At 36.0% G+C, this 26,465-nt stretch overlaps 3 protein-coding genes and 1 pseudogene across 4 annotated transcripts; all 4 read left to right on the top strand.

Annotated features, from left to right (window-relative positions):
* The first annotated feature begins 978 nt into the window (after positions 1 to 978).
* Positions 979 to 5,347, top strand: LOC111012958 (class V chitinase-like). The gene is made up of 2 exons (XM_022287271.2): positions 979 to 1,611; positions 2,810 to 5,347. Exons 1-2 carry the CDS (start codon positions 1,218 to 1,220, stop codon positions 2,995 to 2,997), a joined length of 582 nt encoding a protein of 193 aa, XP_022142963.1. The 5' UTR covers positions 979 to 1,217; the 3' UTR covers positions 2,998 to 5,347.
* A 9,410-nt stretch (positions 5,348 to 14,757) lies between these two features.
* LOC111012956 (class V chitinase pseudogene) lies at positions 14,758 to 16,579 on the top strand (annotated as a pseudogene).
* Positions 16,580 to 18,174: 1,595 nt separating this feature from the next.
* On the top strand, positions 18,175 to 19,970 carry LOC111013129 (class V chitinase-like). Its single transcript, XM_022287515.2, has 2 exons — positions 18,175 to 18,873; positions 19,461 to 19,970. The coding sequence occupies exons 1-2, from the start codon at positions 18,213 to 18,215 to the stop codon at positions 19,880 to 19,882; spliced, it is 1,083 nt and encodes a 360-aa protein (XP_022143207.1). The 5' UTR covers positions 18,175 to 18,212; the 3' UTR covers positions 19,883 to 19,970.
* Positions 19,971 to 20,838: 868 nt separating this feature from the next.
* LOC111013016 (ATPase 8, plasma membrane-type) lies at positions 20,839 to 26,266 on the top strand. 2 transcript variants are annotated; one of them, XM_022287335.2, is made up of 14 exons: positions 20,839 to 21,182; positions 21,274 to 21,492; positions 22,200 to 22,337; positions 22,437 to 22,751; positions 22,832 to 23,158; positions 23,246 to 23,365; positions 23,482 to 23,604; positions 23,683 to 23,787; positions 23,877 to 24,186; positions 24,287 to 24,801; positions 24,910 to 25,083; positions 25,185 to 25,367; positions 25,479 to 25,654; positions 25,851 to 26,266. In XM_022287335.2, exons 1-14 carry the CDS (start codon positions 21,135 to 21,137, stop codon positions 25,945 to 25,947), a joined length of 2,850 nt encoding a protein of 949 aa, XP_022143027.1. In that variant the 5' UTR covers positions 20,839 to 21,134; the 3' UTR covers positions 25,948 to 26,266. The 2 variants fall into 2 exon arrangements, with proteins under 2 accessions (XP_022143027.1, XP_022143028.1); XM_022287336.2 differs by having other exon boundaries at positions 25,807 to 26,266.
* Positions 26,267 to 26,465: the final 199 nt, after the last annotated feature.

The following is a 26,465-nucleotide window of genomic DNA, read 5'->3' as shown; positions in this document are numbered from 1 at the left end:
ATGCATAAAGCATAATATTTCTAATACCCTCCGTGGTCGAATTGAACACGGAGGGTATTAGATTCATCCTATGACAAAATGTCGTTGGCTCCATTATTCTTTGGTCCGTTTCCGTTTCGTTCGAGAGAAACGAGCGAACGTTCATGAATTGCGCTTCTTCATCCACCATCTTTGAGAAGATATTAAAGTTCTTTTGTTTTCTCTTGGACGATAAAATCTTCTCATTTTTGTAATTATATGATATATCTACTATCTCACTAAATTGGAGTGCTTTTATCTGGTCTCTGTCTTTTTGTGTAGTCCCTCACATACCCTTAATGAAATTGATGTATAAAGCATAATATAATATATAGAAAAATATATTTTTGATACACGAAGTTTGAAATATGTATCTATTTGGTTTCTGAAATTTCAAAACGAACATTTTTAGTCTCTAAAATTTTTTAATTAGTTCCTCAAGTTTCAAGATAGACATTTTTTAATATAATTTAAAGACACTTATTTCAAACTTCATCGACCAATAATTAATAATATCATTGAATAAATTAGCAACAATAGCGATAACATTTGCTGAAGATGGGAGAGGAGGGAGGGAGAGGGGAAAAATAGAACCCACAAATATAATATTAAATATATATATTTTGTCAATCTACAATTTATTTAACCACCACAGATTAGTCAACTAAAGCGAGCAGGACCATTTTATAACTCTTCCCCAGAGAAAAAAAGGTTTTGAAACTTCAACAACCAAATAAATGCTTATTACAAATTTTAATTAGGATAAAGTGTTGATTTTGAAATTTTAGGTCTAACGACAAAATATATATCTATCTATATATATATATATTTTTTTTTTCCCTATAATATATAATTTAAAGAAATAGGAAGGTATAATTATTTTCGAGAGCATACATTACATATAAAAGCAACAACCACATCAACAAACTTGTTTCCTTTTCTAAATGGCCCCAAGTTTTGTGCGTGCTGGTTACTGGTTCGCCAGCACCGAGGCCGAGCTTCCTTCTGCCAACATCGATGCTAAATTTTTCACCCATCTATTTTGTGGGTATGCTACTGTCAAACCCGAAACTTAGGAGGTAATCATTGATCCTTCAGAAGCCATCATAATCAATCATTTTACTTCGACTGTCAGTCTAAGCAATCCGACAATCAAAACTCTGCTATCCATCAGAGGAGATGAAAGCGTACTCGCTAAAATGGCTAGCGACCCCACAAATCGTGAGGCCTTTATTAAGTCCTCGATTAAGGCAGCAAAAGAGGGAAAGTTTGATGGCTTGGATCTGCAGTGGATATACCCATCTTCCCAAGATCAAATGAAGGATTTTGAAAGTGTCCTTATTGGGTGGCACAGTGCTGCTGTTGAGGATGCTAAAGATTACCATACACAACAATTGATCCTTGTTGCTGCAGTCTCCAATTTGCCCGATGTACACCACAATATTCAATATCCAATTGATACAATAATACAAACCTTGGATTGGGTCAACCTTTTTTCTTATGACTTTTACACTCCAACTTCTTCAGTGAAGTTTACTGGACCATCTTCAGCACTCTACAATCCAAAGACAGACTCTTTGTCTGTAAATTTCGGTATGAATTTAATTCAAAGGCCAAATATAGTGTGAGTGTTTCCTTTTAATTTTGTTTGTATTGTTTATCGTATGAGTTTTAACATTTTTTTTTAATTATGTCATCTTTTTGTTAGTCAGTGTTAAAATTGGCAGAGATAAACCTACGTGATGTGTTTAGTCTGTGCTTGGCATATGCCTTTTAAAGTGCTTATGGTGGAATATAAGTACTTTTTTTAAAAAAAAATGGAAAGTATTTGGTTAAATTTTAACGAGCGATTTGAACCCATTAAAAGCCATTTCTAACATTTTTTTATAATAAACGAAGTTTGAAAAATTGTAAAACAAATAAAAAAACACTTTACATTGCTTTTAGATCAATGGTTTAATTAGTTTTCTTTGGGAGGTGCTTGCAAAATAAATACTTTCAGGTTGGGGTTATAAGGAGGGCAAACAAAGTGGTCCATGGTATATATATCATGAGAACAATTAGATTTTTTTTTGAGTGAAATCAAAAAGATTATATCCCAAGCAGACAATATCATATAATCATAGAAATACTTGGATATTTAAGATACCATTCTCCTTAGCGCTCACTTTTGAAATACCTTCTTCAATTTACATCGCACAATACTTTAGAGAGTTGACCATAGCATGCTCAAGAGAGACAATTTAGAGGAAACTTTCTTAATTCCTACTTGAAAATTTTGAGAAATTGATCGATGAAATTTTGATTTTTTCCTCTCTTATGGTTTAATTCCTATGCTAAATTGCTTATTATCAACCAGTTTTAATATTCACTTTATAATTGAAAATGTTAAAACATGAGGAAATAAAAATAAATTGACAACCTTGGTTAAATTTCCTATCTTTAGTCTTATCCCATTTTTGGATGGATCTAAAATGAGTTCTTTAGGCTGCAACCAGATAAGTAGTCTATGTATTTATAAACCTTTTTTAGGAATAATATATTTTCAACTTGGAATTCTTAACATTAACTAAAAACTAAAACATATATTTAGTCTAGTTAAATAGTAAATTGCACCCACCATTCTTTCATTTGCTCTTTTTATACACTCTTAACATTGGTTACTTGTGTTAATTCAAGCCTTTCTCAACGGGTCAAGATATGCATCTGTGTGTTCGATCTCCCACATACATGTTGTTATACTAAAAAACGCCTTTGATTGGTGATTCCTTGCATTGAATTTATGGAACAGGTATCGAGTCATGGATCAAATGTTATCCTAATTTGCCTTCCCAACGGATTGTATTTGGAATTCCTTTCCACGGTTGGGCATGGAAACTTGCCGATCGTCTCCAGCACGACGTGTTTTCGGAGGCGGATGGAGCAGCAATAGGACACGATATATCTTCAAATGGCCAAAATCTACTACTCCAATATTAAGTTTATAGAGAGTAATAAGGCTAAGAATCTAAAAAATGACGGCAAATATGTAATTGGGTACACATATTTTGATTCAACTTGGATTGCCTACGAAAATGAAGAAACCATACCAGAGAAGATTAGGTTGGCAAAGTCCCACCACGTGCTTGGTTACTTTGCTTCCAACATTGCAGCCGATGATGATGCTAACACTCTTGCTAACGCAGCTAGAACCAATAATTGGCCGTGAGCTGAGGTTGCCCATATAAGTTGGAGATCGTTGTGTTTTAATTAGTTTTGTATTTTCTATTGTCTTTTGTGTTGTGTTTGTAAGATTTGAGGTTTTGCGATGTATCCAATAAAATGAAATTAGGGTCGTGTTTCTATGAACTACAAAACGGTATTATTGAGATGCGAACAATGTCTCGGAGAAGAAGGAAAGATTTCATGGTAGATGAATAAAGGACAACATTTCTTCCTAGTATTAGGTCTTTCAAATAAAAACCAAACGTTAAATTTATCATGCGCACTTAAGTCAAAAGTAGACAATATTACACCATTGTAGCATGAAACGATGGTTTGAATTTCTATATCTTGCTTATTTCGCTACTCGTTCAAGTACATTCTATTTCAGGTGTCCTTAATTGCCTAATACAACACTTCTCAAATTCATTTCTTGATCCCAATCTTCATCACTCATATTAAATTTTGTAGGACCTCTACAGGAACCACCACTAGATTCCACTCGATCACTATCTACTCTTCCCTTCAACACCTTGTGTAACGTAAATTGTATCAAACACATCTAGACTTCTTGCCACAAGCCAAAGTATATTAATCATTTCATAATATTTCTCCACATGAAAACATCAATGTGCCCATAAAGTTTGACATACATGTGTTGATATAAAACCAAACTAAAACAAGAAAAATCAAGGTTGATATGATTCAGCGAGCGTACCATCAAACTACATTGAAGATACAAACTTGATGATTTTGTTAATTTCGTTTATTTTAATTTTAGTCAGGCGCTTAGCCAATTAGGTCTTAGTTTCTTTATTTTGGACAATTATTGGCCTTAATGCTTATTTAATTATTTTTAGTTAGTTATTTTATTATTTTACCAAAATAAATTAGGATTTTAGTATTTGATGTCACCTAGGTTATTTATCGGTAAGCCATCTATAAACTTATCATTTAGGTTGTGAGGGACAGTTGAGTTTTAATGGAAATTTGAGCGTTTGAGTTGTTTCTTTCAAGCTAGTCAAGAGCGTTTGGATTTTGCAATCCTTGATCTAGGTTGCAAACTTGGAACATTCAAGATGGGGTTGTTGATCAGTCTCTCTTGTGGAGTGTTCAACATTGAGTAGGGAACTAGTTCTCCTTGCCTCGTGGTCTTCGATCAACAAGGTAACCTTCATCTAATCTTCCTTGGGATTGTGTTAAATTGATTTTGGGGTTTTAGTGTTTGTGAATTAGGGGTTCATATACCCAAAGGGTTCCTAATTCCAATATGCTAGGATTTTCATATGATTTGGTATCAGAGCTTAGGCTCTAGATTGGGTATATTCGTGTCTTTGATTTCTATATTATTATTATTATTATTATTATTATTTTATTGAGTCTAGTAGCGTCTTAGGAATTTGAATTCTTTCTTGTTGAGTCTAGCACTACTAGGGTCTTTGTGTTCATATTTTTTTAAGAAAAAAAAATTAGTCAAAAAAAAATTCATCATAGCTATTTGTCAATTTATTGGTTGATTTTGTGAGTTTTGATCTTTCAATTTTGCTATTTAAAACAGAGTAGGAACTTATATTAGAGGAAGTGCTCTGATGGGTTGATTAAAAAAAGAATCTTACCACTCTGGCAGCAGAAGGAATCGATAAAGGAAAAAGAAGAAGGGCTGAGGAAGAAAAATTGAGGCGGTGGAAAAACAAATTCAGAAGTTGTCATTCGTAAAGTCAGAAATTGTGGTACAGAGAGATAATTTAAAGAAAGATTATTGGAAATTTTCCTCTTCCCCAGTTCGTCAGTCGTACACAATCTAAGAAAAATATGAAAAGCACAGTAAACGACACAAGCAATTTATACTGGTTCACCCCAACTATGGCTACGTCCAATCTATTCTACTATGATTTTGGGATAAATACAATGGACCTCACAAACGCTCTACAAAGCTCTCTCTAGATGCTACAACAATGGCCACCTAGTTTTTAAGAACTACAATAATAGTTACTTAGGAATATGGAATGAAAAACCTCACTGACCTCAATAAAACGGGCTGCGGACAACACACTACAAAACCCTTGTTCTCCTTTCTCTTCTCTGCAAAAAGCACCACTGCCACCCCTTCAATGTTGTGCAACAACACACCTAGCCGACACTCTAATTATTATTATTATTTTTTTTTTTTTTCTTTTTTGTCTCAACACCTCACGGCTAAAGCCTTCTGAAAAACAAACTTGGTGAAGAAGGCAAAAATTAGGTTTGGGCCTTTTTGTTTTATTTGGCCCAAAAACTGCAACATTCCCATTTCTTTTAATTTGGCTCCACTCAATTTCCCAACAATCTCCCACTTGGAGACAAAATAATAATCTTGCTTCCCATGGCAACAATAGTGTCCCCTATGACTCAATATATTCTAACTGCACGAACAGTTTTCAACTGAACGACGTCTTCTTGGCACCAACCAAGGCTCAACTCCCACTGCACCGACAGTTTCTAACTTCTTCTTGGCACCAACCAAGGCTCCATCTATGATTGATCTGAGACTGAACAATCCTACGTGGTCTTGTCTCCCAAACGTTAGAGACACAATCACGTGCTCCCACTCGAACTAAGTGGTCATCGACGCTTCCTTCTTTACTCGCACCCAATGACTCTTGATGGAAAGCTTTTTCACTGATGACTTGGCACTCCCACCCAAGTTCGTTGCCACCCTAGAACTTCACCCTCGACCTTAGCACCCACTGTAGTCTTTCTCAATGCACTCTTTCGCCTACACGACTTCATCAGCTCATTAATCCATCTGACAACTGGGGCTCGAAACTGACAGTTTGTTGAATGCCTCACTGAGTTGTTCCCCTTCCCCTTTCCTCTACTTCCCAGCTATTGTACTTGAACTGATAGCGGATTCTTCTGATTTGTTCCGACTGTCAATGCTGCTAGTTCTTTCAAGTCTCCCCTGAACTATCTGCAGCCCTGTGCATGACCTGTCTCCCTAATCCTCTAGCAACACCAAACCTCAACACATACATTGAAGCTTTTCTGTGGCCAACAACCACTATGTCGGATCGCCTCATGAGGTTCCATCTATTCTCTACAAACTCACTTATGTAGCCTTCGTCATCTAGCTTCCCCACTGATATCAAATTCATCCTGAAACTAGGTACATACCTGACATCATGCAAAACTAATTCGGTCCCACTAGCAGTCCTCAGACGAACATCCAATTCCTCTGATCTTGAAGAGTCTCCCATTTTCCCATCCTTACCGCGCCATGATTTCCTACAATAAAAGACGTGAACCAACTTCTGTCTGAAGCTACATGCACCGAAACTGCACTGTCCACTACACACTCTGATGACCGGTCTACAGGTGTTGTGTTACCTTCAATACAAGCTAACACCTCCGCTGACACGTAATTTAGAGTGTCCTCATTTTCCTGATCCTCCTTACGCTTCCTGCAGTGTTTCTTGAAGTGGCCCTTCTTATGGCAGTAAAAACATTCAACTTCCCCACTGGAACTCCTACTACCCCTGTTATTCCTATGTTCCTGCTTCCCGTTGTACTTCATCTTGCCCTTCCCCTTAAATTGAGCTACCAAAACTGATTCAATTCCGTTCTCTGCCCCTAAAGTAGTTGCAGACATTTTCCCTAATTTTCTACGGGCTTCTTCAGATAAGACGGCATCACAAATAGCTGAAAATTTCAAGCTATTTTCTCCTCGCGAATTCGACACAGCGGTCTTCATCATCTCCCAACTATCAGGCAAAGATGTCAACAACCTCATAGCCTTCACCTCTTCCTCAATCTTGTCACCCATCTTTTCTAATTTGTTCAAGATATCGGTGAGCTCATTAATGTGGGAATTCACCGAGGTTCCCTCCTCCATGTGGATGTTAAAATACTTTGTCCATAAAAATATTTTTGTATTGGCAGAAGGTTTTTCATACCTGTCTTGCAAGCCCTTCAACAATTCTTTTGCAATCGTCTCTTTCACCACGAGACGGAATACCCCCAGTGCCATTCTGATATTTGCAACGACCTGCTCATCTATCTCATTCCAAGTTTTGTCTGTCATATCCGCTGTTCTCTCCCCCCAAAGTCTTGTGTATCTTCTTGCACGTAAGAAGATCATTTACTTGCATCTTCCAAAAACTGAAATTTTCTCCACTGAACTTCAGAACCACTTCATAGTAATGGTGTGTTTGATATTTGTCTCACATGACTCTGCAACCTGGCTCTGATACCACTTGTTGGAAAAATTTACTCACCAATAATATTTTCCCCTTCCACCGTTCATCAGTGAAAAACTAAGTCACACACAATACTAAGAAAAATAGGGAAAGTAGAGAAAACGACACAAGCAATTTATACTGGTTCACCCCAACTATGGCTACGTCCAGTCTTCTACAAAAACGTGTTCTACTATGATTTTGGGATAAATACAATGGACCTCACAAACGCTCTATAAAGCTCTCTCTAGATACCACAATAATGGTCACCTAGCTTCTAAGGACTACGACAATAGTTACTTAGGAATATGGAATGAAAAACATCACTAACCTCAAGAAAACGGGCTGCTGACAACGCACTACAAAACCCTTGTTCTCATTTCTCTTCTCTGGCAAAAGCACCACTGCCACCCCTTTCAATGTTGTGCAACAACACAACTAGCCGCATTCTTTTTTTATTTTTTTTTGTCTCAACACCTCACGGCTAAAGCCTTCTAAAAAACAAACTTGGTGAAGAAGGAAAAATTAGGTTCGGGCCTTTTTGTTTTATTTGGCCCAAAAACTGCAACATTCCCATTTCTTTTAATTTGGCTCCACTCAATTTCCCAACAAAGACGAAAGAAAAAAAAAGTGAGGGATCGCTATGAGCTTTGAAAGTTAAAAAAAAAAAAGGAAAGGTTTCTTCGCAGTGAGTCGATAAGAGGACAAAAAAAAAAGGGCGAAGTTTGCGTGGCGTGAAGCGAGGGAAAAAAAACTTCCAGGCGTCAAGCTCTCATAGCATTCGTCTTTCAACCTTCTCTGCTGCACATCTGTGTGGAACGAGAAAGAAAAAGAACCAAAGAAGAAGAAGTTTGGTGATTCAGTAACGCTGGGAAGGTTTGAAAAAAAAATTGGTGTGAATTGTAGCAGCTCAGTATTAAATGAAAGCAAGTGGTGTTGGGAAAAATCCCCTACTTCTACCGCAGGAATAAGCAGAAAATAATTGAGAATTTAAAGAAAAGCAATAAAATAAAGAAACACAAGAATTAACGTGGAAAAACTCCAAACCGGAGAAAAAACCACGGCCCACAAGAGAAAATCCACTTATGTGAAAAATTATTACAATCACACAGATTTCTCTCCCCGATCCCAATTACACAAAACACTCTTTCAAAGCAAATACCGCTCAGTTAACTAGAGCTGGTATACCTGGCTTAAAGTATTTCAATTGGAATGATTAAAACTCAAGCCCAAGAGCTCCTTTTATAGTAGTTGAAACACATCTCCTCCTTGTACTTTTCAGATGTGGGACAACTTCTAGCACATGGAGACCATCCTTGTATTCTTCCAGTGGGACAACTTTAATTCCAATATTTTGCCAAAACCCAACAAGTGGTTCAATTTTAATTAAGCAAGCAGGTTAAATTTTTGCTTTGATTATTAAGCAGCTGAAGCAAGCACGAGAAATTGAGTAATTGAAATTTTTGATACTCCGAATCGATTTGCAAGATCAAGAATCATTCAACTTTTTGGCTTCTAGGGCCATGAAGGCTATATGTCATTTTTATTTTGGGTTTTGGGAGAAATTGTGAGTTTTCGTTGCATCCTAATTTTTCATTGTTTCCTTGTTAATTTTACTTTAATATTCTTGTCTAGTTGTTTACTCTTTTTTATTCATCTTACATAATTTTTTGAGTTTTGAGTCTTCGATTCTTAATTCCATATATCTTATTTTCATTGTTTTCTATTTTAGTTTGCTGGATCTTGAATATTAGGTTCTTGATTCTTAGTTTTCTTATTTCATGGATTCTACTTGTTTCTTACTTGGGTTTGACACTCTACGATCATTCCTATTTTACTTGTTACTATTTACTTCTTTAGTTTCTTGGTTGCAAACTCGGCTCATCACCTTACAATTGAGACAGAATTTAATTTGTGAGAGAGAACTTCTATATTTTAAAGTGTAAACACGAGCAGACCACATCAATTGAGTGAAACATGTGAGGGACTGAATTGTGAGGTCCACTTTTCTTTCACCTTTGTTTCTTTTGCAGCCATGTCTCAACAAAGAAGAAGATGCGTTGAAAATCGAAGTATAGATACAAAACTTAGAGAAGCTTTACGAGAAGACTTGGTTGAACTATGCCAATCTCTAAGCAAATTACTTAAAGATTCTATCGAAGAATGGAGATTGATGTGCCAAGACTCGAGGAGACAAGCACACCAACCAGAACATCAACTGGACGACCAACCACCTCAAGAAGAAGTAGATCGTTCAATGATACAAGAGGAAAATTAACTGGTGATGTTTCAATAGATGAAGGAAGGAGAGCCGAAGAGAGTAAAGAAATACATCTTGTTCAATTTGAATTAGAGATAGAGAATGGAAGGCTAACACACTCAAAGAAGAAAGCGAGAAAGAAGAATTTGAGAGTAGTATACAAAATAGTGAAAAGAGAGTAGGAGAAATCAAGAGATAGATTACAACACTAAAGGAGGAGGAAGTGCCACCGTCCATATCAGAAGTACAAAGCGAAGATGTTTCTTAAGAAATATTGCTTCAAGCTTGATAATGAATCCATCGAAGTGCAAAGGTTTAGAAGGGATCCAAAAAAGCTAGATCGTTGACTTCTCATGATTACAAATTTGCTCTCCAAGGTGACAAATTAGATTCAAGGAAAAATCCTTCAAAATAAGGAGAGTATGATATGAACAGCGAGCGTACCATCAAACTACATTGAAGATACAAACTTGATGATTTTGTTAATTTCGTTTATTTTAATTTTAGTTACGCGCTTAGCCAATTAGACCTTAGTTTCTTTATTTTGGGCAATTATTGGCCTTAATACTTATTTAATTATTTTTAGTTAGTTATTTTATTTATTTTTTACCAAAATAAATTAGGATTTTAGTATTTGATGTCATCTAGGTTATTTTTTATCGGTAAGCCATGTATAAACTTATCATTTAGGTTGTAAGGGACGGTTGAGTTATAATGAAAATTTGAGCATTTGAGCCATTTCTTTCAAGCTGGCCAAGAGTGTTTGGATTTTGGAAAATTCAAGATGAGTTTGATCTGAAAATTTGAGCATTTGAGCCATTTCTTTCAAGCTGGCCAAGAGTGTTTGGATTTTGGAAAATTCAAGATGAGTTTGATCAACCTATCTCGTGGAGTGTTCAACATCGAGTAGGGAACTAGTTCTCCTTGCCTCGTGGTCTTCGATCAACAAGGTAACCTTCATCTGATCTTCCTTGGATTGTGCTAAATTGATTTTGGGGGGTTTTAGTGTTTGTGAATTAGGGTTCATATACCCAAAGGGTTCCTATTCCAATTCGCCAGGGTTTTCATATCAAAGGTCTTTAAGAGTGATGGTGTGGGGAGCATTCTAATCGCTTGAACATATATAAAATTTTTCTTTAAACATATAATAGGAATAAATATTAGAGGTGATCATCAGTCGGTCAAAGTCGGTTTAGGACTCCAACCGATGTCGACTACCGACAAATCGGTTCTTATCGATCGGAGCTCGTTGGTGTTTGAAGAGACCCTACAACTCCGGTCAATCGACTATACCTACGGTCAATCAGTTTTGGTCGGTTTAGAGATGAAGAAGTGGGGACGAGAAAAGAAAAGAATAATATATATATAGAAGTTGTGGAAGAGAAATAGGGAAGAAAAAAAGAGAAAATAACGGAGAAGAAGATGAAGAGGAAGACAAACCTCGATAAAAAAGAAGAAGAGATCCAAACAAGGAAAGAAGAAAGAACGGAAGAATGGAGAAGCATGACCGCCGTCATGGTTCCAATTTCCAAGTTCTCAATTTCTTCCACATCTTTTCATTTTTCTAAATTGATTTCCAAGAAAATAAAAAAATAAGAAGAAAAAAGTGAGATGGAGAAAGGAAAGATATGAAAGAACTCGGGAAAAAAAATGAGGAGACGGTGAAGAAAATTTTGAGAAAATCTAAAATGAAAAAAAAAAATTAATGCATTTTCCCAAAACTTCATTGCAGACTGCAGCACATAAATGTCAAGTCGACATTGGCAACTATTATTATAATATATTTAACATATTCAGTCGGTTTCAATAAAAAATAATATATCTTTTTTAAAAACTGACTCCAACCGACCCATTTATCAAACCGATCTACTGATATCGGTTCAATCGATTTTTAAGAACCTTTTGCTCATCCTTGAGAATAATATACATTATCATCAATTCGTTTGTCCCCACATGATTAAAAATATTGAAATTGCAAAATTATACATAATTGAAACAAGTTTGGGACTTTAGCAAGTGAATGCATTTCTTTTTCTTTTTCTCCTTTGGCTTTGTTGTTTCTAAAAATATAATGGTTGGTAACTATTTTGTTATTTTCTTATTTCTAGCTAGATGGTAGAAACAACAAAGAACAAAAGCCAAAATATTTATCTCTATTTGATTTCCCTCTCAAAATTATTTATCTCTAGCTAGATGTATAAAGAACCAGAACAAAAGCCATTGTGGCAGAGTACATTCCAACTATTTGAGAGGGAGATGTTGATGTATTCCAAGATAAAAACATCAACTTTGGCATGAAAAGTTGTCAGAGATATGGAAAGTATCAAAATAAATGCCTCTAGAGTGGTGTGGAGAAAATGATATATATGATCCAGAAATTCGCTATTCGAACTTGCGAAAAATATGTTAAGGACGATAGTACCCTCGTACTCCTCAAGTATCTCCACAATGATATGATATTGTCCGTTTTGGGCATAGTCTTCACGACTTTTCTTTTGATTTCACTCAAAAAATTTCATACCAATGGAGATAGTTGTCCTTATATGTACCTACCATGGATCATTCCTTCCCTTAACCTACGTGGGACTTTGTTTGCACGTCTTGCAAACCCAACAAAGTACTGGTTAATATTTAAGACTAAATATGACATAATAATTTCTCGTTGAAAATGGATGTCCTTGGCTTAAAATACATGGAAAGACTTTAACCCATTAGAGTTAATAGGACAAAAGGAAGTTGGATAGATATATTAGTTTAATCAAATAAAGTATATGACTTGGCCATGGGTATTTTATTGGGGAAATTGCAGGAATAGTTAAAGTTAATAACGCGTTTTAAAAATATTCAACCTTACGAAATATTGCAATAATGGCTAATTGATTTTTTCCGTTAAATTCTAAAATATTTTGTAGACAAAGATAGTCTTGTAACCAATTAAATATGTACGCATAATTTTAGGGATTTAGGATTTTTAACTAATAGCAAAAATAACGCCCTTTATTTTAGGGAATCAATTATATCTAATAAATGAATGAAATTTAAATAATTAACTTAAATCTAATTTAAAATTGATAATAAGAATTTGAAAGTTGATTTAAGAAAAAATTATTAAAAATGTGTTTTACCCCTCTAAAATTTCAAAATAAGGGGATAAATAAGATTATTACTAGGTAAATGATAAAATTTACTTCTTAGGGTTCTAGGAGTCCCCACCTTCTTCCCTCCTTTTGGTCTCACGCAACTTCATGCGCCCCACAACTATCGTCCTCCTCACGAAGACAATCCGCAAGCCGCCATCCCGCCACTCACCTTCAAGGCCACCATCTCGTCTTGCTGCTCACCTCATGAAGCAGATCCGTGCGCCGCTCACCTTCACGCCGCTGTCCACGAACCAAAACTAGACCTGTCGTCGCCGCACCCAATCACCACCGCACTCCCCGTTGGCCGCAACACGTACCATATCTGCTTGATGCGCCACATGTCAAATTAGATCTATCCTCCCGACGCCCGACCAGATCAGCTCAAGGCCAATACGATCCGCCGACCGCCCCAGACCAAATCCACCTACTGCCGCTTCTATATGTTTCCGATCTGTCACCCAACTTCCATCTTCTAGCAACTGTTCGAGGAAGGTAAGACCCTTTGTTCAAATTTTGCGTATTTTAGGGGTATTTAAAAAGATTTTTTTGGTTTCCTATATTTTAGGGTATTTAAAAAAATACAAGTGTGGGACCGACATGTGTCTTTTGTTTATAACTAGATGTGAGAAGTATATATCTACAACTGCAACAGACTTACTATATTTATATAACTTAAATTCTAAATAGAATCTATAGATATGATAAAAGTTAGAGGATGAACATCTCGACAATGATTAAAACCTACTGGTATATCAAGACGTTCAAAGGAATCATACAAAATCAACTTAGAAAGTGAAAAATATGTATATTTCTTGTTCGTTAATTTTTACAGTAATATTTACAAATTAGATTCAATGAGCTAACTGTACTCGTATATTTCAGGAAAAGTAAAGGGTCTCAAGATAGTTGAGGAAAACGTGTTAAGTGAGGTAATTATTGGTATATACATGTATGGACATTCTAGAGTTGTATAGTTGTATATATACATGTATTGACTTTCATATTTTGTTAATTCTTGAATTGGTACATACATGTATTGACATAATTGAGTTTCATGATGATATATACGTGTATTGAATTCTAATTTTGATTTTTCTTTAATTGGTATATACATTTATTGACCTTTTAATTTTGATAAATTTTCTAATGTTTTAAAGGACAACACAAAGTCTAATGAAGAGAATGAAATAGTGAATAATGAATTCACCGATGAACATAAGAAAAATAACTCATCGTCAAAAGAAGTTTAAGAAATTGAATCTGATGACGATACACGCCCAAAGACTACAAATTTAAGAGGCATCACCTATTTTCCTAATCGTTTTGATTTATGGGTTGTTAGACTTCAATTTTTTTAATTTACTTTTGTTGTAGATGATTTATTAAATTATAATGAAATAGGAAAACAAGAATACAAATAACTTGTGACAGCATATACTCCTTAGTAGTTAGGTATATATACCAATTGATGTAAATATGTATATATACGTTAAGAAGATACAGTAGAACAATTGCAGAACGATGAGATGAGAGATGAATTGTTGTACACAAATCGTTTAAATTAACTAAAATACAAAAGAAAGTAATTAAAATAATTAACTTGAAATCCCTTGCATGCTGTAAAATCATTTTGAATTCAAAACAAAGTTTGTTACGTGGCTGAATATAAGAAAAAGCCAAAAAGACATAGAAAAGGGTATTGTTGGAAAATTACGTTCTTTTGTAAAACTCCAAAAATATCCTTTAGCCATTTATGCAAAATTTAAAACTAATAAACATTTTTTAAAACGGATGGGAAAATTTAGCCATCCACTTCAATTTCCCCATTTTATATATATGAAATTGATCAATTTATAACCACAATATATATGGTTTAATTTCCTTCAATTCTCTCTTCTTCTTCTGCCAGTTCTCTCTAAATCAAATGGCCTGCATTACTTTTGTGAATGCTGGCTACTGGTTCACCCAGACCAATTCCCAGCTTCCAGCTTCCAGAATTGATGCTAATCTTTACCCACATCTCTTTTGTGCTCATGCTGGTCTCAACTCCCAAACTTATGAACTCTCCATTTCTGATTCAGCAAAACCTCTAATTCATCACTTCTCTCAAACTGTCAAGGAAAACAATTCTGAGCTGAAAACTTTGCTGTCCATTGGAGGAGATGAAGCAAAAGCTGAGAGATTTGGTGCCATGGCTGCCAATTCTTCCCATCGTGCAGCCTTTATTAGAACCTCCATTTCCAAAGCAAGAGAGGGCAATTTTGATGGCCTTGATCTTCAGTGGCTGTACCCTTCTTCTGTGGAGGACATGGCCAATTTTGAAGCTCTAATTATTGAGTGTCACAGAGCTGTTATTAGAGAATCCAGAAAATCTGAGGAACCACGGTTGATTTTTGTTGCTACAGTCTTCTACTCACCTCACTTGGAGAACCTTACATATCCAATTCAAGTAATGATAAGAACTTTGGATTGGGTTAATGTGATTGCTTATGATATTTTCACCCCTACTTTGTCAAGCAATGAAGTTGGACCATCCTCAGCATTCTTCAATCCGAGGAGAAGATCCTCGTCTGGAGACTTTGGTATTATTTTATAATAAGTTGTTGATTCTGGTTTTCCATTCATATGAGTTTGGTAATTTTTGTTTTTGCTACCTATATGGTGTGTTTTAATATGTTCCTTATTGTTGCTTTAGTTGTGTGTTAAAACTATTATGGGTGTTACAAATGGTATCATATATAATATAATGGACCTCCCCCCAAGTACGATGTGGTTGTCTGAGGACAAAACTAAGTGGAAGTTAGAGGGTATGTGTGACATCCAAGTAGAGGAGGGGTATATATGAATGAACCAACACCACGTCTAAATAGGAGAGATTCTTAAATCATATAAGCATGATTAAGAAATACTTAAAAGAATTGATAGTAATTATCTATATCAACAAAGTGCATATTTTTTTAGGTGGCTCAATAATACGAACTTCAAGTTAGTCGTGCTTAGCTTTGGAACAATCTTAGGTTGGATGACCAGGTGACCTAATAACCTCTTTAGTTGATTTTTCTAGAAAGCAGGTAAGTGAGGGCAAAGCATCATGTAAGGACCTATGTTGATAGATATCATATATGTTGTTGCACATCTTTCAGTACCAGAACTAATCTCTCTGTCGATACGAGAATAGCTCAATTAGTCAAAGCATTACTCACGGCCTCCCTGATCTCCGAAATCTAGCCCACCCCTTCTAAAAACATGTTTCTTCTTTACCGAAGAAACTTCACCCAACTTTCTAAATGGTAAATGAACAATTAACTAACATTGTGTTGAATTTTCAGGAATCAGAACATGGATTCAATTAGGTTTGCCTAGTAAAATGATGGTATTTGGAGTTCCCTTCCATGGTTGGGCATGGAAGCTTTACTTGTTCTAGAAATCCCCAAGTGTTTGCACCAACCCAAGTAGCAGCTCAAGGACAGGATATTTCCATGGAAGGTCTCATAGAGTATAGAAATGTTAAGAAATTTATAGCTGAGAATGATGCCAACAATGTGGTGTTGGACCAAAGGTTTGCAATTGCCTACACACACTGTGATTCAACTGGGATTGCCTACGAAGATGAAGACACCATAAGTTTCAAGATTTCAAGAGTTAAAAAAAACTTGGAAATGCTTGGTTACTTTCTTTGGAACATTTCAGCCGATGATGAAGATCAATCTCTGGCTAGGGCTGCATCCACTGAATGGATAAAATAGCCAAACTTCGTTGCCGAAATCCTCTCACGATAGTTCAACAGCGACAAAATATTTTCATCGCCAAAGGCTTTCGGCGACAAATTTGGAATCTTTAACGTAATGACGAATCTTATCGTTGTCAAAACCTGAAATATTCTTGTAGTAGGATACGATGATCAAGAAATTGTAAAATTTAAGGTCAAAGAAGCTAAGATAATGAAATTGTGTGGTTACTTTGTTTGGGATGTTGCTGCCCAGGATGAAGATAAATAGGATAAATAGTCAATTCTTTCAACTCTATACACTTAAAAAGAAAAAAAAGGTGCAAAAATAGCATCCAAGGGTAGCTTTTCTGTTTCTTGTTTAACAGGTATTTTTTTCTTATTTTTAATTTTTGAGTAATTTATAGTTTGTAAGGGGCAGTCCACTGACAATGACATAGAGCCTTATAGTATCACACCTACCATGAATTGTGTTCAAATTTTTTTAGGTGAGTTTAATAAAAAAAACTTATTATGTCCTCTCGATTATAGGGGTAAAAAAGCTAGAGAACTAGCTATCAAATAAAATTGAGTAATATAAGTCTTTGATATTTGTTCCCTATTTCTCGTTTCTTATTTTTAAGAAATTTTGAAAACAACAAAAATTGGTAGGTTCTCCGTTTCTTGCTCGGGGGTTTTTATTTTTTTCATTAACATATTTTTTAGAATATTTAAAATTAAATATAACATAACATCTTTAAATATTTCATTTCAAAAAGCCAATTTTAATATAAAACATATTGTAATTTAAAATTTAAGAAGCCAATGATGTTTGCTTCAAAATATTACTAATTAAACTGAGAAAAACACAATATATAGGGCTGTATTATGAATTTTTTAAATTAAATAGATGCCCACTAACCCTGGTTTAGTTTCCAAATCTTAAGGTGTCTCATAATCTATGCTTCATATGTCCTCTATGTGTTTTTTATTCATAACCTCATATGTTCCATTATCCATGCACCATGTGTGGAAACCCTAATGCCCCATGTCTCAATTTTCGACATTATTAGTGTCATATAAATCACACCACAAGCTTATCCATGACCTATATATAAGGTCAATATGGTGCTCATTGTTAAGTGAGAAATTAGTGGTGAGAAATTAGTGAGAAATTTGGTGGAAAATCGAGTTTGAAAATTGGTGGGAAATGTCATTTTAAATTTTCTTTTATTATTTGAATTGTTTTGTTTATTTTATTTCCCGACGTTGCCTCGTTTCGTTCCTCAATTTTACAACAGGCTGAACTTTTATATATATATATATAGCTGACATAAGTTCTTGCTGAAAATTGGATCTCTTGGCTTAAAATACATGGAAAAACTTAACCCATTAGAGCTAACAGGACAAAGGGAAGTTAGATAGATATATAAGTTAATTATTTAATCAAATAGAGTATGTGACTTAGTGGACAAAGGGAGGTTAGATAGATAAATTAGTTTAATCAAATAGAGTATGAATTAGTGGGTCATTTTAATATAGCAAAAAAAGGAAGCTTTCTTGAGCATTATTGACTATTTCGTATATATCAAATTGATTTTCAAACCACCACACATATGGTTCAATTTCCTTTAATTCTCTCTTCTTTTAATCTTCTCCCAAAATTCTCTCTAATGGCCTCCAATGATCTCTTTGTGAATGCTGGGTATTGGTTCACCCACACCAACACCCAGTTTCCAGCTTCCAAAATTGATGCCAATCTTTTCACCCATCTCTTTTGTGCTCATGCTGGTCTCAACTCCCAAACTTATGAACTCTCCATTTCTGATTCACAAAAACTCCTAATTCATGAGTTTTCCAAAACTGTCAAACAAAATAACCCTGAACTGAAAACTTTGCTGTCCATTGGAGGAGATGATGCAAAAGCTGAGAGATTTGCTGCCATGGCTGCCAGTTTTTTCCATCGTGCAGCCTTTGTTAGAACCACCATTGCCAAAGCAAGAGAGGGCAATTTTGATGGCCTTGATCTTCAGTGGCTCTACCCTTCTTCTGTGGAGGACATGGCCAACTTTGAAACTCTCATTATTGAGTGTCACAATGCTATTATTAGAGAAACCACAAAATCTAGTCTGCCAAAGTTGATTCTTGTTGCTACAGTCTTCTACTCGCCTCATATGGAGAATATTACTTATCCAACTCAAGTAATGATAAGAACTTTGGATTGGGTTAATGTGATTGCTTATGATATTTTCACTCCCGCTTCGTCAAGCAATGAAACTGGACCGTCCTCAGCATTCTTCAATCCAAGGAGAAGAGACTTGTGTGGATCCTTCGGTATTGTTTAATTTATTTAAGATTTAGGATCCGTTTGGTAATATTCTCATTTTTTGTTTCTATTTCCTCCTTTTAATAAAGAAAAATAGAATTGTATGGTCTCCAACACCCATGGATTCAAGAATGATAAAATCATATTTTTATTTATGTTAGAATAAATTAGAAACGAGAATAAAAAGAAAAAAAACATGTTTTTTAGAATGTTTCTAGAAAATGAGAAACAAAAGATACATAAATAGTTGCTAAATGCTTAGATTTCTTAATAAAATTGAAAACGAGAAACACGAAACCTAATTACCTAATTACCTGTTCTAGTTTCAAATCATTTATACATGATCCATATTACCTATTATATTCAATATTCACGGATTCGAACTCGAAAGCTTAAGTGAATAAGTTGGATATCTAGAAATCATTGTAAATGGAGAGGAAAAAACAATACAGAGGATTTTGAATACATGAGCTTTCGCTCTAATACTATGTTAAGGATGAATAAACCATCCTTCAACTCAAAATATTAAGCTGATGGATTGGATAAATTTATTCATATATTGGATATCTAACACTTATTTATGTTGAATTTTCAGGTATCAAAATATGGATTGAGGTAGGTTTGCATAGTAAAATGATGGTATTTGGAATTCCCTTCCATGGTTGGGCATGGAAGCTTAATAGTTCTGAAAATCACCAAGTGTTTTCAGCAGCCCATGGAGCAGCTCAAGGAGAGGATATTTCCATGGAAGGGCTCATAGAGTATAGAAATGTTAAGAAATTTATAGCTGAGAAGGATGCCAATAATGTGGCGTTGGACCAGAGGTTTGCAATTGCCTATACATACAGTGATTCAACTTGGATTGCCTACGAAGATGAAGAAACCATAAAGTTGAAGATTTCAAGTGTTAAAATGGACTTGGAATTGCTTGGTTACTTTGCTTCCAACATTGCAGCCGACGATGAAAATCTCTCTCTTGCTAACACAGCCTCGGATCAGTGGAGAAAGAAAACTTAGACCATGCATTGGGTGGTAGCTTGTATAATTTTAATTTCTATCTTTTCGTTAATAGAGAATAGAGGTGTATTTGTTCTGCAAACCCATGAACTTAGTTCGATGATAATTGAGATATATTCCTGATAAAAAATCACGAGTTCAAATTTTCATCTCACTTTTTTACTAAAAAAAGTTGTATTTATTCTAATTTTCTTTAAGTCATGTTGACGAATCCATTTTTTGCTTTAATGCGGACAAGATTTTAAAATGCACAAACTTAGGGTTGATTATAAGTTTGATTTTTTTGATCATGTTATCTAGATAAGTGCACAAACTTTTAAATTACTTAGAAATTTTCACCGATTTTATCTCGTTTCTTTTCATCATAATTTTAATATAACACTTCACACGTTAAATTTAATAAAACATGTAAATGTGGAGATTCGAACTCACGATCACTTGGTCGGAGATAGTTACCTAAATCAGTAAGTTCATTGTATGTAAAAAATTGTGTTATAATTTTGTATATAGCGACCAAATTAGTCACTTTCTAAAAGTATAGTAACCAAAACAAACGTTTATAGGGTGTAACTAATGAACCAAACCCATTGATAAATATAAATAGTTTTTTAATGCAAAAATATGTAGGAACGATAATTCAAACTTTGAATATATGTGTCAACCAGTAGGAATGAAAATTCAATGAATATACATACATTAACTAGTTGAGCGATGGTTAGGTGGGCAAATTCAATATATAAGTGGAAAGTATCCCTTAAGAAAGTTGAACACACCTATCTCCCATAAAAAAAAGTTGCTGACTTTGGATTCTCACGTGTGTGAAAAAAAAGGGAAAAAAAGGTACGGTCAAAGATTAATCCCCACCCCACGACTATTGAACTGAAAAAAGGAAAACAGAGTGAGAGAGAGAGAGAGCTTTAAATAGAAATGTAGATTGTAAAGGGATGTGTGGTGGGGTGGCGCCAGAGAAACCATTAGACTTGGACTGAAGCTCCGAGTTTTGATGGCTTTCATGGGTTCATTTCCCCATTTTTCTCCATCTTCACAGACCTCCCTCCACTATAAAAACCACAATTTCAAACAACCCCTTTGCAACATTTCTCATTCTGAGCATCTGTCCCCTCTGTTCGTTTTACTTCTCTTTCCTCTTTCTCTGAGAGAGAGAGAGAGAGAGAGAGAGAGAGAGAGAGAGAGAGAGAAATCTTTTACCTTCTTCACTTCTCCTATTTCTTGGGTTTTGCCTGATTAAAACATGGCCGACATTTCCTTGGAAGATGTTAGAAATGAGAATGTTGATCTGGTATGTGAATCAGACTCTGTTTTGATTGCTTTTGTGTGTTTTGTTTTGGTGGGGTTTTGAATTGAATGATTTTGTTTGTTTATTTGTGTAGGAGAGGATTCCGATTGAGGAGGTTTTTGAGCAGCTGAAATGTACCAAAAATGGTTTGTCATCTGAGGAAGGGGAAAAGAGGCTCCAAATCTTTGGCCCTAACAAACTTGAGGAGAAAAAAGAGAGCAAATTCCTCAAGTTCTTGGGCTTCATGTGGAATCCCCTATCATGGGTCATGGAGTCTGCTGCTATCATGGCTATTGTCTTGGCCAATGGAGGGGTACTCATTTCTCTCTCTCTCTCTCAAAAGCATGGATATCGACACGATGACATGTCATTTTCTAAAAATCTAGAATACGGACATGGAGATAAGAAATGTATATCATTTTTCAAGAAGTTTTGAAGTCTATAAACTTGTGAATTTTTATGCTTAAAAAAAATTGGGTTTAAATCTCATTTTAGTCACTAGACTATAAAAAAAGTTTTCCATTTTAATTCATCGGTTTTCAAAATGTCCATTTTAGTTATGAACTCTCAAAACTTCTATTTTAGTCTAACTTTTAAAAAGGAACATTTTAGTCTTTGTCTTTATTTTGATTTTAAAAGATGAGCAATGTAGTTTCAAATATATGTATTAACATGCTAATGTGGCCATGTAGAGGATTCGCATAGGCCGACTGAGACGAGTATTAACGGATAATAAGTGACAAATATAATAGTAATGGTAGATTTAAACCATTATTTTTTGTCCTATATTACTATTTAAGTCTAAGATTAACAATGATTGGAAATATGGAAATATGCCTAACAGCATGAGACTCATATTCACTTTGTAGAATTAGTATCAAACACATATTGTGCCTAAGTGTCGAAGTGTCATATCAGATCAGATGCAGATACATTACCCAAACTTAAGTGTCATGCTTCTTAGCTTTTCCCGCTCTCTATCTCTTTGGTATGTTGAGCTAACGAGATCGAACAATGCAGGGAAAGCCTCCTGACTGGCAAGATTTCGTCGGAATAGTGGTGTTGCTCATTATCAACTCCACCATTAGCTTCATTGAAGAGAACAATGCAGGTAATGCAGCTGCTGCTCTAATGGCAGGTCTTGCTCCCAAAACCAAGGTATGTATTTCCCCATAATGTTCTCTGAAAGTTCCCATTCTTTGGGCATTGCTATCCATTTTAGATGTTTATATGACTAATTTCAATGGAACTTTGTAGGTTTTGAGAGATGGAAAATGGAGTGAGGAAGAGGCAGCTATTTTAGTACCAGGAGACTTGATCAGCATCAAGTTGGGGGATATTGTCCCTGCTGATGCCAGACTCCTGGAAGGAGATCCTCTTAAGATTGACCAATCTGCTCTCACCGGCGAATCCTTGCCCGTTACCAAGCACCCGGGCGACGAGGTATTCTCCGGCTCAACTTGTAAACAAGGAGAAATTGAGGCTGTTGTCATTGCCACCGGTGTCCACACCTTCTTCGGCAAGGCCGCTCATCTTGTTGATAGTACCAACCAAGTTGGCCATTTCCAAAAGGTATGATATCTTCTGGGGCTTGCTGTTATCTTTCAGAACTTTTTGACAGCAAAATTGATGGGTTGTTTGTTATTAATCAGGTGCTGACAGCCATTGGTAACTTCTGCATCTGCTCCATTGCCATAGGAATGCTTATTGAGATCATAGTGATGTACCCAATCCAGAACAGGGCATATAGAGAGGGCATTGACAACCTGCTGGTTCTTCTCATTGGTGGCATTCCCATTGCCATGCCCACGGTGTTGTCAGTCACCATGGCGATCGGTTCTCACCGCCTAGCGGAACAAGGTGCTATAACAAAAAGAATGACTGCCATTGAAGAGATGGCAGGAATGGATGTACTATGCAGTGACAAAACTGGGACTCTCACCCTCAACAAGCTTACAGTGGACAAAAGTCTGATTGAAGTATGAACAAAAATCTTACAACTCTAGTCTTTCTAGATAACTTCGATACTCGTGAGTAAAGTTTCTGATCATAGGTGATGGATACAGGTATTTTCAAAGGGTGCTGATCCAGACACCTTGCTCCTGCTGGCTGCAAGAGCTTCCAGAGTTGAGAACCAGGATGCTATTGATGCATCGATTGTCGGGATGTTGGGTGATTCTAAGGAGGTAAACAAAATCTTATTCTAACATTCGTCGTTTCTTACCGATGGTCCTTCATCCTACCTATGATTCATAAGTTAACATGAAGCAACTTTTTTTGACATGTTTCTTGGGGGATTTAGGCCAGAGCAGGGATCACTGAGGTGCATTTCCTGCCTTTCAATCCTGTTGAGAAACGCACTGCCATCACCTACATTGACAGTAATGGAAACTGGCATAGAAGTAGCAAGGGTGCTCCTGAGCAGGTAAATGAATGTAATAATTCCATTAGCCATTTTTTCAAGTTTCTGGTTTCTTTATTAACTTCCTCTCTGGTCAATCAGATCATTGACCTTTGTAACCTCAAAGGGGAGATAAGGAAGAAGGCTCATGATATAATCGCCAATTATGCAGATCGTGGTCTCCGTTCTCTAGCTGTTTCTCGCCAGGTGAGCAATCACGAATGTGCAATACTCATGGTTAAGTTTTGTTATGGAATAAGAAAGTACTGAAGCTTTGAACTTCATCTCTATCTTAGACTGTTCTAGAGAAAACCAAAGAGAGTGCTGGAGAGCCATGGGACTTTGTGGGCTTGTTGCCTCTCTTTGATCCTCCAAGGCATGATAGTGCAGAGACTATTCGTCGAGCTCTCGAACTTGGGGTGAATGTTAAGATGATCACTGGTGATCAATTGGCCATTGGGAAAGAGACCGGTCGCAGGCTCGGGATGGGCACCAATATGTATCCATCATCTTCCTTACTTGGTCAGAGCAAGGATGAATCCATTGCCAGCCTTCCTGTAGATGAACTTATTGAGAAGGCTGACGGATTTGCTGGTGTCTTCCCAGGTAATAACATTATAAACTTAAACGAACTATAGAAAATCAAAGTGTTTTTTTTCTCATCTTTCTTGAAAAGAACATATTCTTATTAAGCTTCGATTTGCAGAACACAAATATGAAATTGTTAAAAAGCTTCAAGAGAGGAAGCACATTTGCGGGATGACTGGTGATGGTGTAAACGATGCCCCTGCACTCAAGAAGGCCGACATTGGAATTGCTGTGGCTGATGCAACTGATGCAGCAAGGGGTGCATCCGACATTGTTTTAACAGAACCGGGTCTCAGTGTGATCGTGAGTGCGGTCTTAACAAGCAGGGCCATCTTTCAACGGATGAAGAACTACACAATCTATGCAGTTTCCATCACAATCCGTATCGTGTTGGGATTCATGCTTGTAGCTCTAATCTGGAAGTTCGACTTCTCACCTTTCATGGTCTTGATTATTGCCATTTTGAATGATGGAACCATCATGACCATCTCAAAGGATAGAGTGAAGCCATCTCCCATGCCTGATTCTTGGAAGCTAAACGAAATTTTTGCCACTGGTGTTGTCCTCGGAACGTACATGGCGATCATGACCGTGGTCTTCTTCTGGCTCGCACATGAGACTGATTTCTTCCCAGTAAGAAAATATGAGCATAGTTCTAAATTCCCTAGGACAAGAATGATAGAAAAGTTGAAAACAGAATTCATCATCTAAATTTACTATTCTGTCTAATCTAATTTTCAGGAAACATTTGGGGTAAAGCCAATCAGTGATAATTTGACTGAGCTTAACTCTGCTCTTTACCTCCAAGTGAGCATCATCAGTCAAGCCCTCATCTTCGTGACAAGGTCAAGGAGCTGGTCCTTTGTCGAACGCCCCGGTCTTTTGCTAGTCGGAGCATTCCTAATAGCTCAGCTGGTGAGTTATGCTGTCTTTCCCTCCCTGAAATTTTTGATATGAATTCTCTCAGAATGATTTACATATGACGTTATCTTAATGCTGCTGCACATTTTTGTCAGTTGGCAACTGTAATTGCCGTGTATGCTGAATGGGACTTTGCTAGAATTCACGGCATCGGTTGGGGATGGGCAGGAGTGATCTGGATTTATAGCATCATCACTTACTTCCCCCTTGATGTCCTCAAGTTCATCATCCGCTACGGATTGAGCGGGAAGGCATGGGATAATATGCTTCAAAACAAGGTTTGTCAAAGCTTCATCCAATTTGAAAATGCTGAAACTGAGAGTAAAAATGGATGACTCTTCTCTCTTACTCTTTATCTCACTACACTTTGACTTGTTTCTTTACCTCAGACTGCATTTACAACTAAGAAGGATTATGGAAAGGGAGAGAGGGAGGCACAGTGGGCATTGGCCCAACGTTCGCTTCATGGCTTACAGCAACCGGAAGCCCTATTTAGCGACAGTAGTAGCTACCGAGAGCTGTCCGAGATCGCAGAACAGGCAAAGAGAAGAGCTGAAGTTGCCAGGTAAATGCAATACAATAAATGCTCAAACTCTTTTACAAGTTATGAACATTAGCATAAAATTATGTTAGGAGATATCATCATGATTATGATCCTAGATCAACTAAAGTTTCGAAAAACCCAATATTTGAGCAGTAACTTTTTGTTTCCTTCAGGATGAATCAGAACGTATGATTAAAAATAAAGCATACATTTGCAGGCTGAAAGAGCTGTTCACTCTGAAGGGTCATGTTGAATCAGTGATGAAGCTGAAAGGCCTGGATACTGAAACCATACAGCAACACTATACACTTTAAATAGACTTTCTCAATAGGAGCTGGAGATAAAGATGGAGACAAATTTGGAGGAGATATATATATATATATATATATATATATATATATCTCTCTCTCTCTTTCTCTCTCTCTATTTTTAACGATCATAAAGATGGATGCAGAAGAATGAGATTTGTTGTATCTTTTTTTTTTCTTATTCTTTTTTAAAGAAATTACACACGATACCTACAAAAAAGATAGAAAAAAGAAGAGAATTTATGTACCATGGGTATTGATTCTTTTTAGATGTTAGGGAATTCAGACATTCTTTTATAATAATAAATACCATTTATTAACTATACTCCTATTGAGACACTTTTGAAATTTGACATTTTTTGTGTGAAGCAATTTTATTGGCTGAGGCAAGCATGGGGTAAAAGGAAAGAATTTAACCCAAAATAATTCCAAGCATCCCCTTAGGTTACTTTTTGACTTCACCCTCTTATTAGATTTTCATTACATCTTAGAAAAAATTGGTATATGTTGCAGGTGTAAATGAG

This window comes from Momordica charantia (genome assembly GCF_013281855.1).
Source record: "Momordica charantia cultivar OHB3-1 chromosome 8 unlocalized genomic scaffold, Mcharantia_2.0 BLBB01000008.1, whole genome shotgun sequence".
NCBI classification, from domain to species: domain Eukaryota; kingdom Viridiplantae; phylum Streptophyta; class Magnoliopsida; order Cucurbitales; family Cucurbitaceae; genus Momordica; species Momordica charantia.
The sequence above is the reverse complement of the archived record's forward strand: the minus strand, read 5'-3'. Positions and strand labels throughout refer to the sequence as shown.

What these genes read in the sequence shown, in the direction of transcription:
- LOC111012958 (XM_022287271.2), top strand. Translation starts at nt 1,218, where the DNA reads ATGGCTAGCGACCCCACAAATCGTGAGGCCTTTATTAAGTCCTCGATT. An exon ending in CTCTTTGTCTGTAAATTTCG is followed by an intron (nt 1,612 to 2,809) that starts GTATGAATTTAA and finishes TTTATGGAACAG; the next exon opens with GTATCGAGTCATGGATCAAA.
- LOC111013129 (XM_022287515.2), top strand. Translation starts at nt 18,213, where the DNA reads ATGGCCTCCAATGATCTCTTTGTGAATGCTGGGTATTGGTTCACCCAC. An exon ending in AGACTTGTGTGGATCCTTCG is followed by an intron (nt 18,874 to 19,460) that starts GTATTGTTTAAT and finishes TTGAATTTTCAG; the next exon opens with GTATCAAAATATGGATTGAG.
- LOC111013016 (XM_022287335.2), top strand. Translation starts at nt 21,135, where the DNA reads ATGGCCGACATTTCCTTGGAAGATGTTAGAAATGAGAATGTTGATCTG. An exon ending in GTCTTGCTCCCAAAACCAAG is followed by an intron (nt 22,338 to 22,436) that starts GTATGTATTTCC and finishes GGAACTTTGTAG; the next exon opens with GTTTTGAGAGATGGAAAATG. An exon ending in TGTTGGGTGATTCTAAGGAG is followed by an intron (nt 23,366 to 23,481) that starts GTAAACAAAATC and finishes TGGGGGATTTAG; the next exon opens with GCCAGAGCAGGGATCACTGA.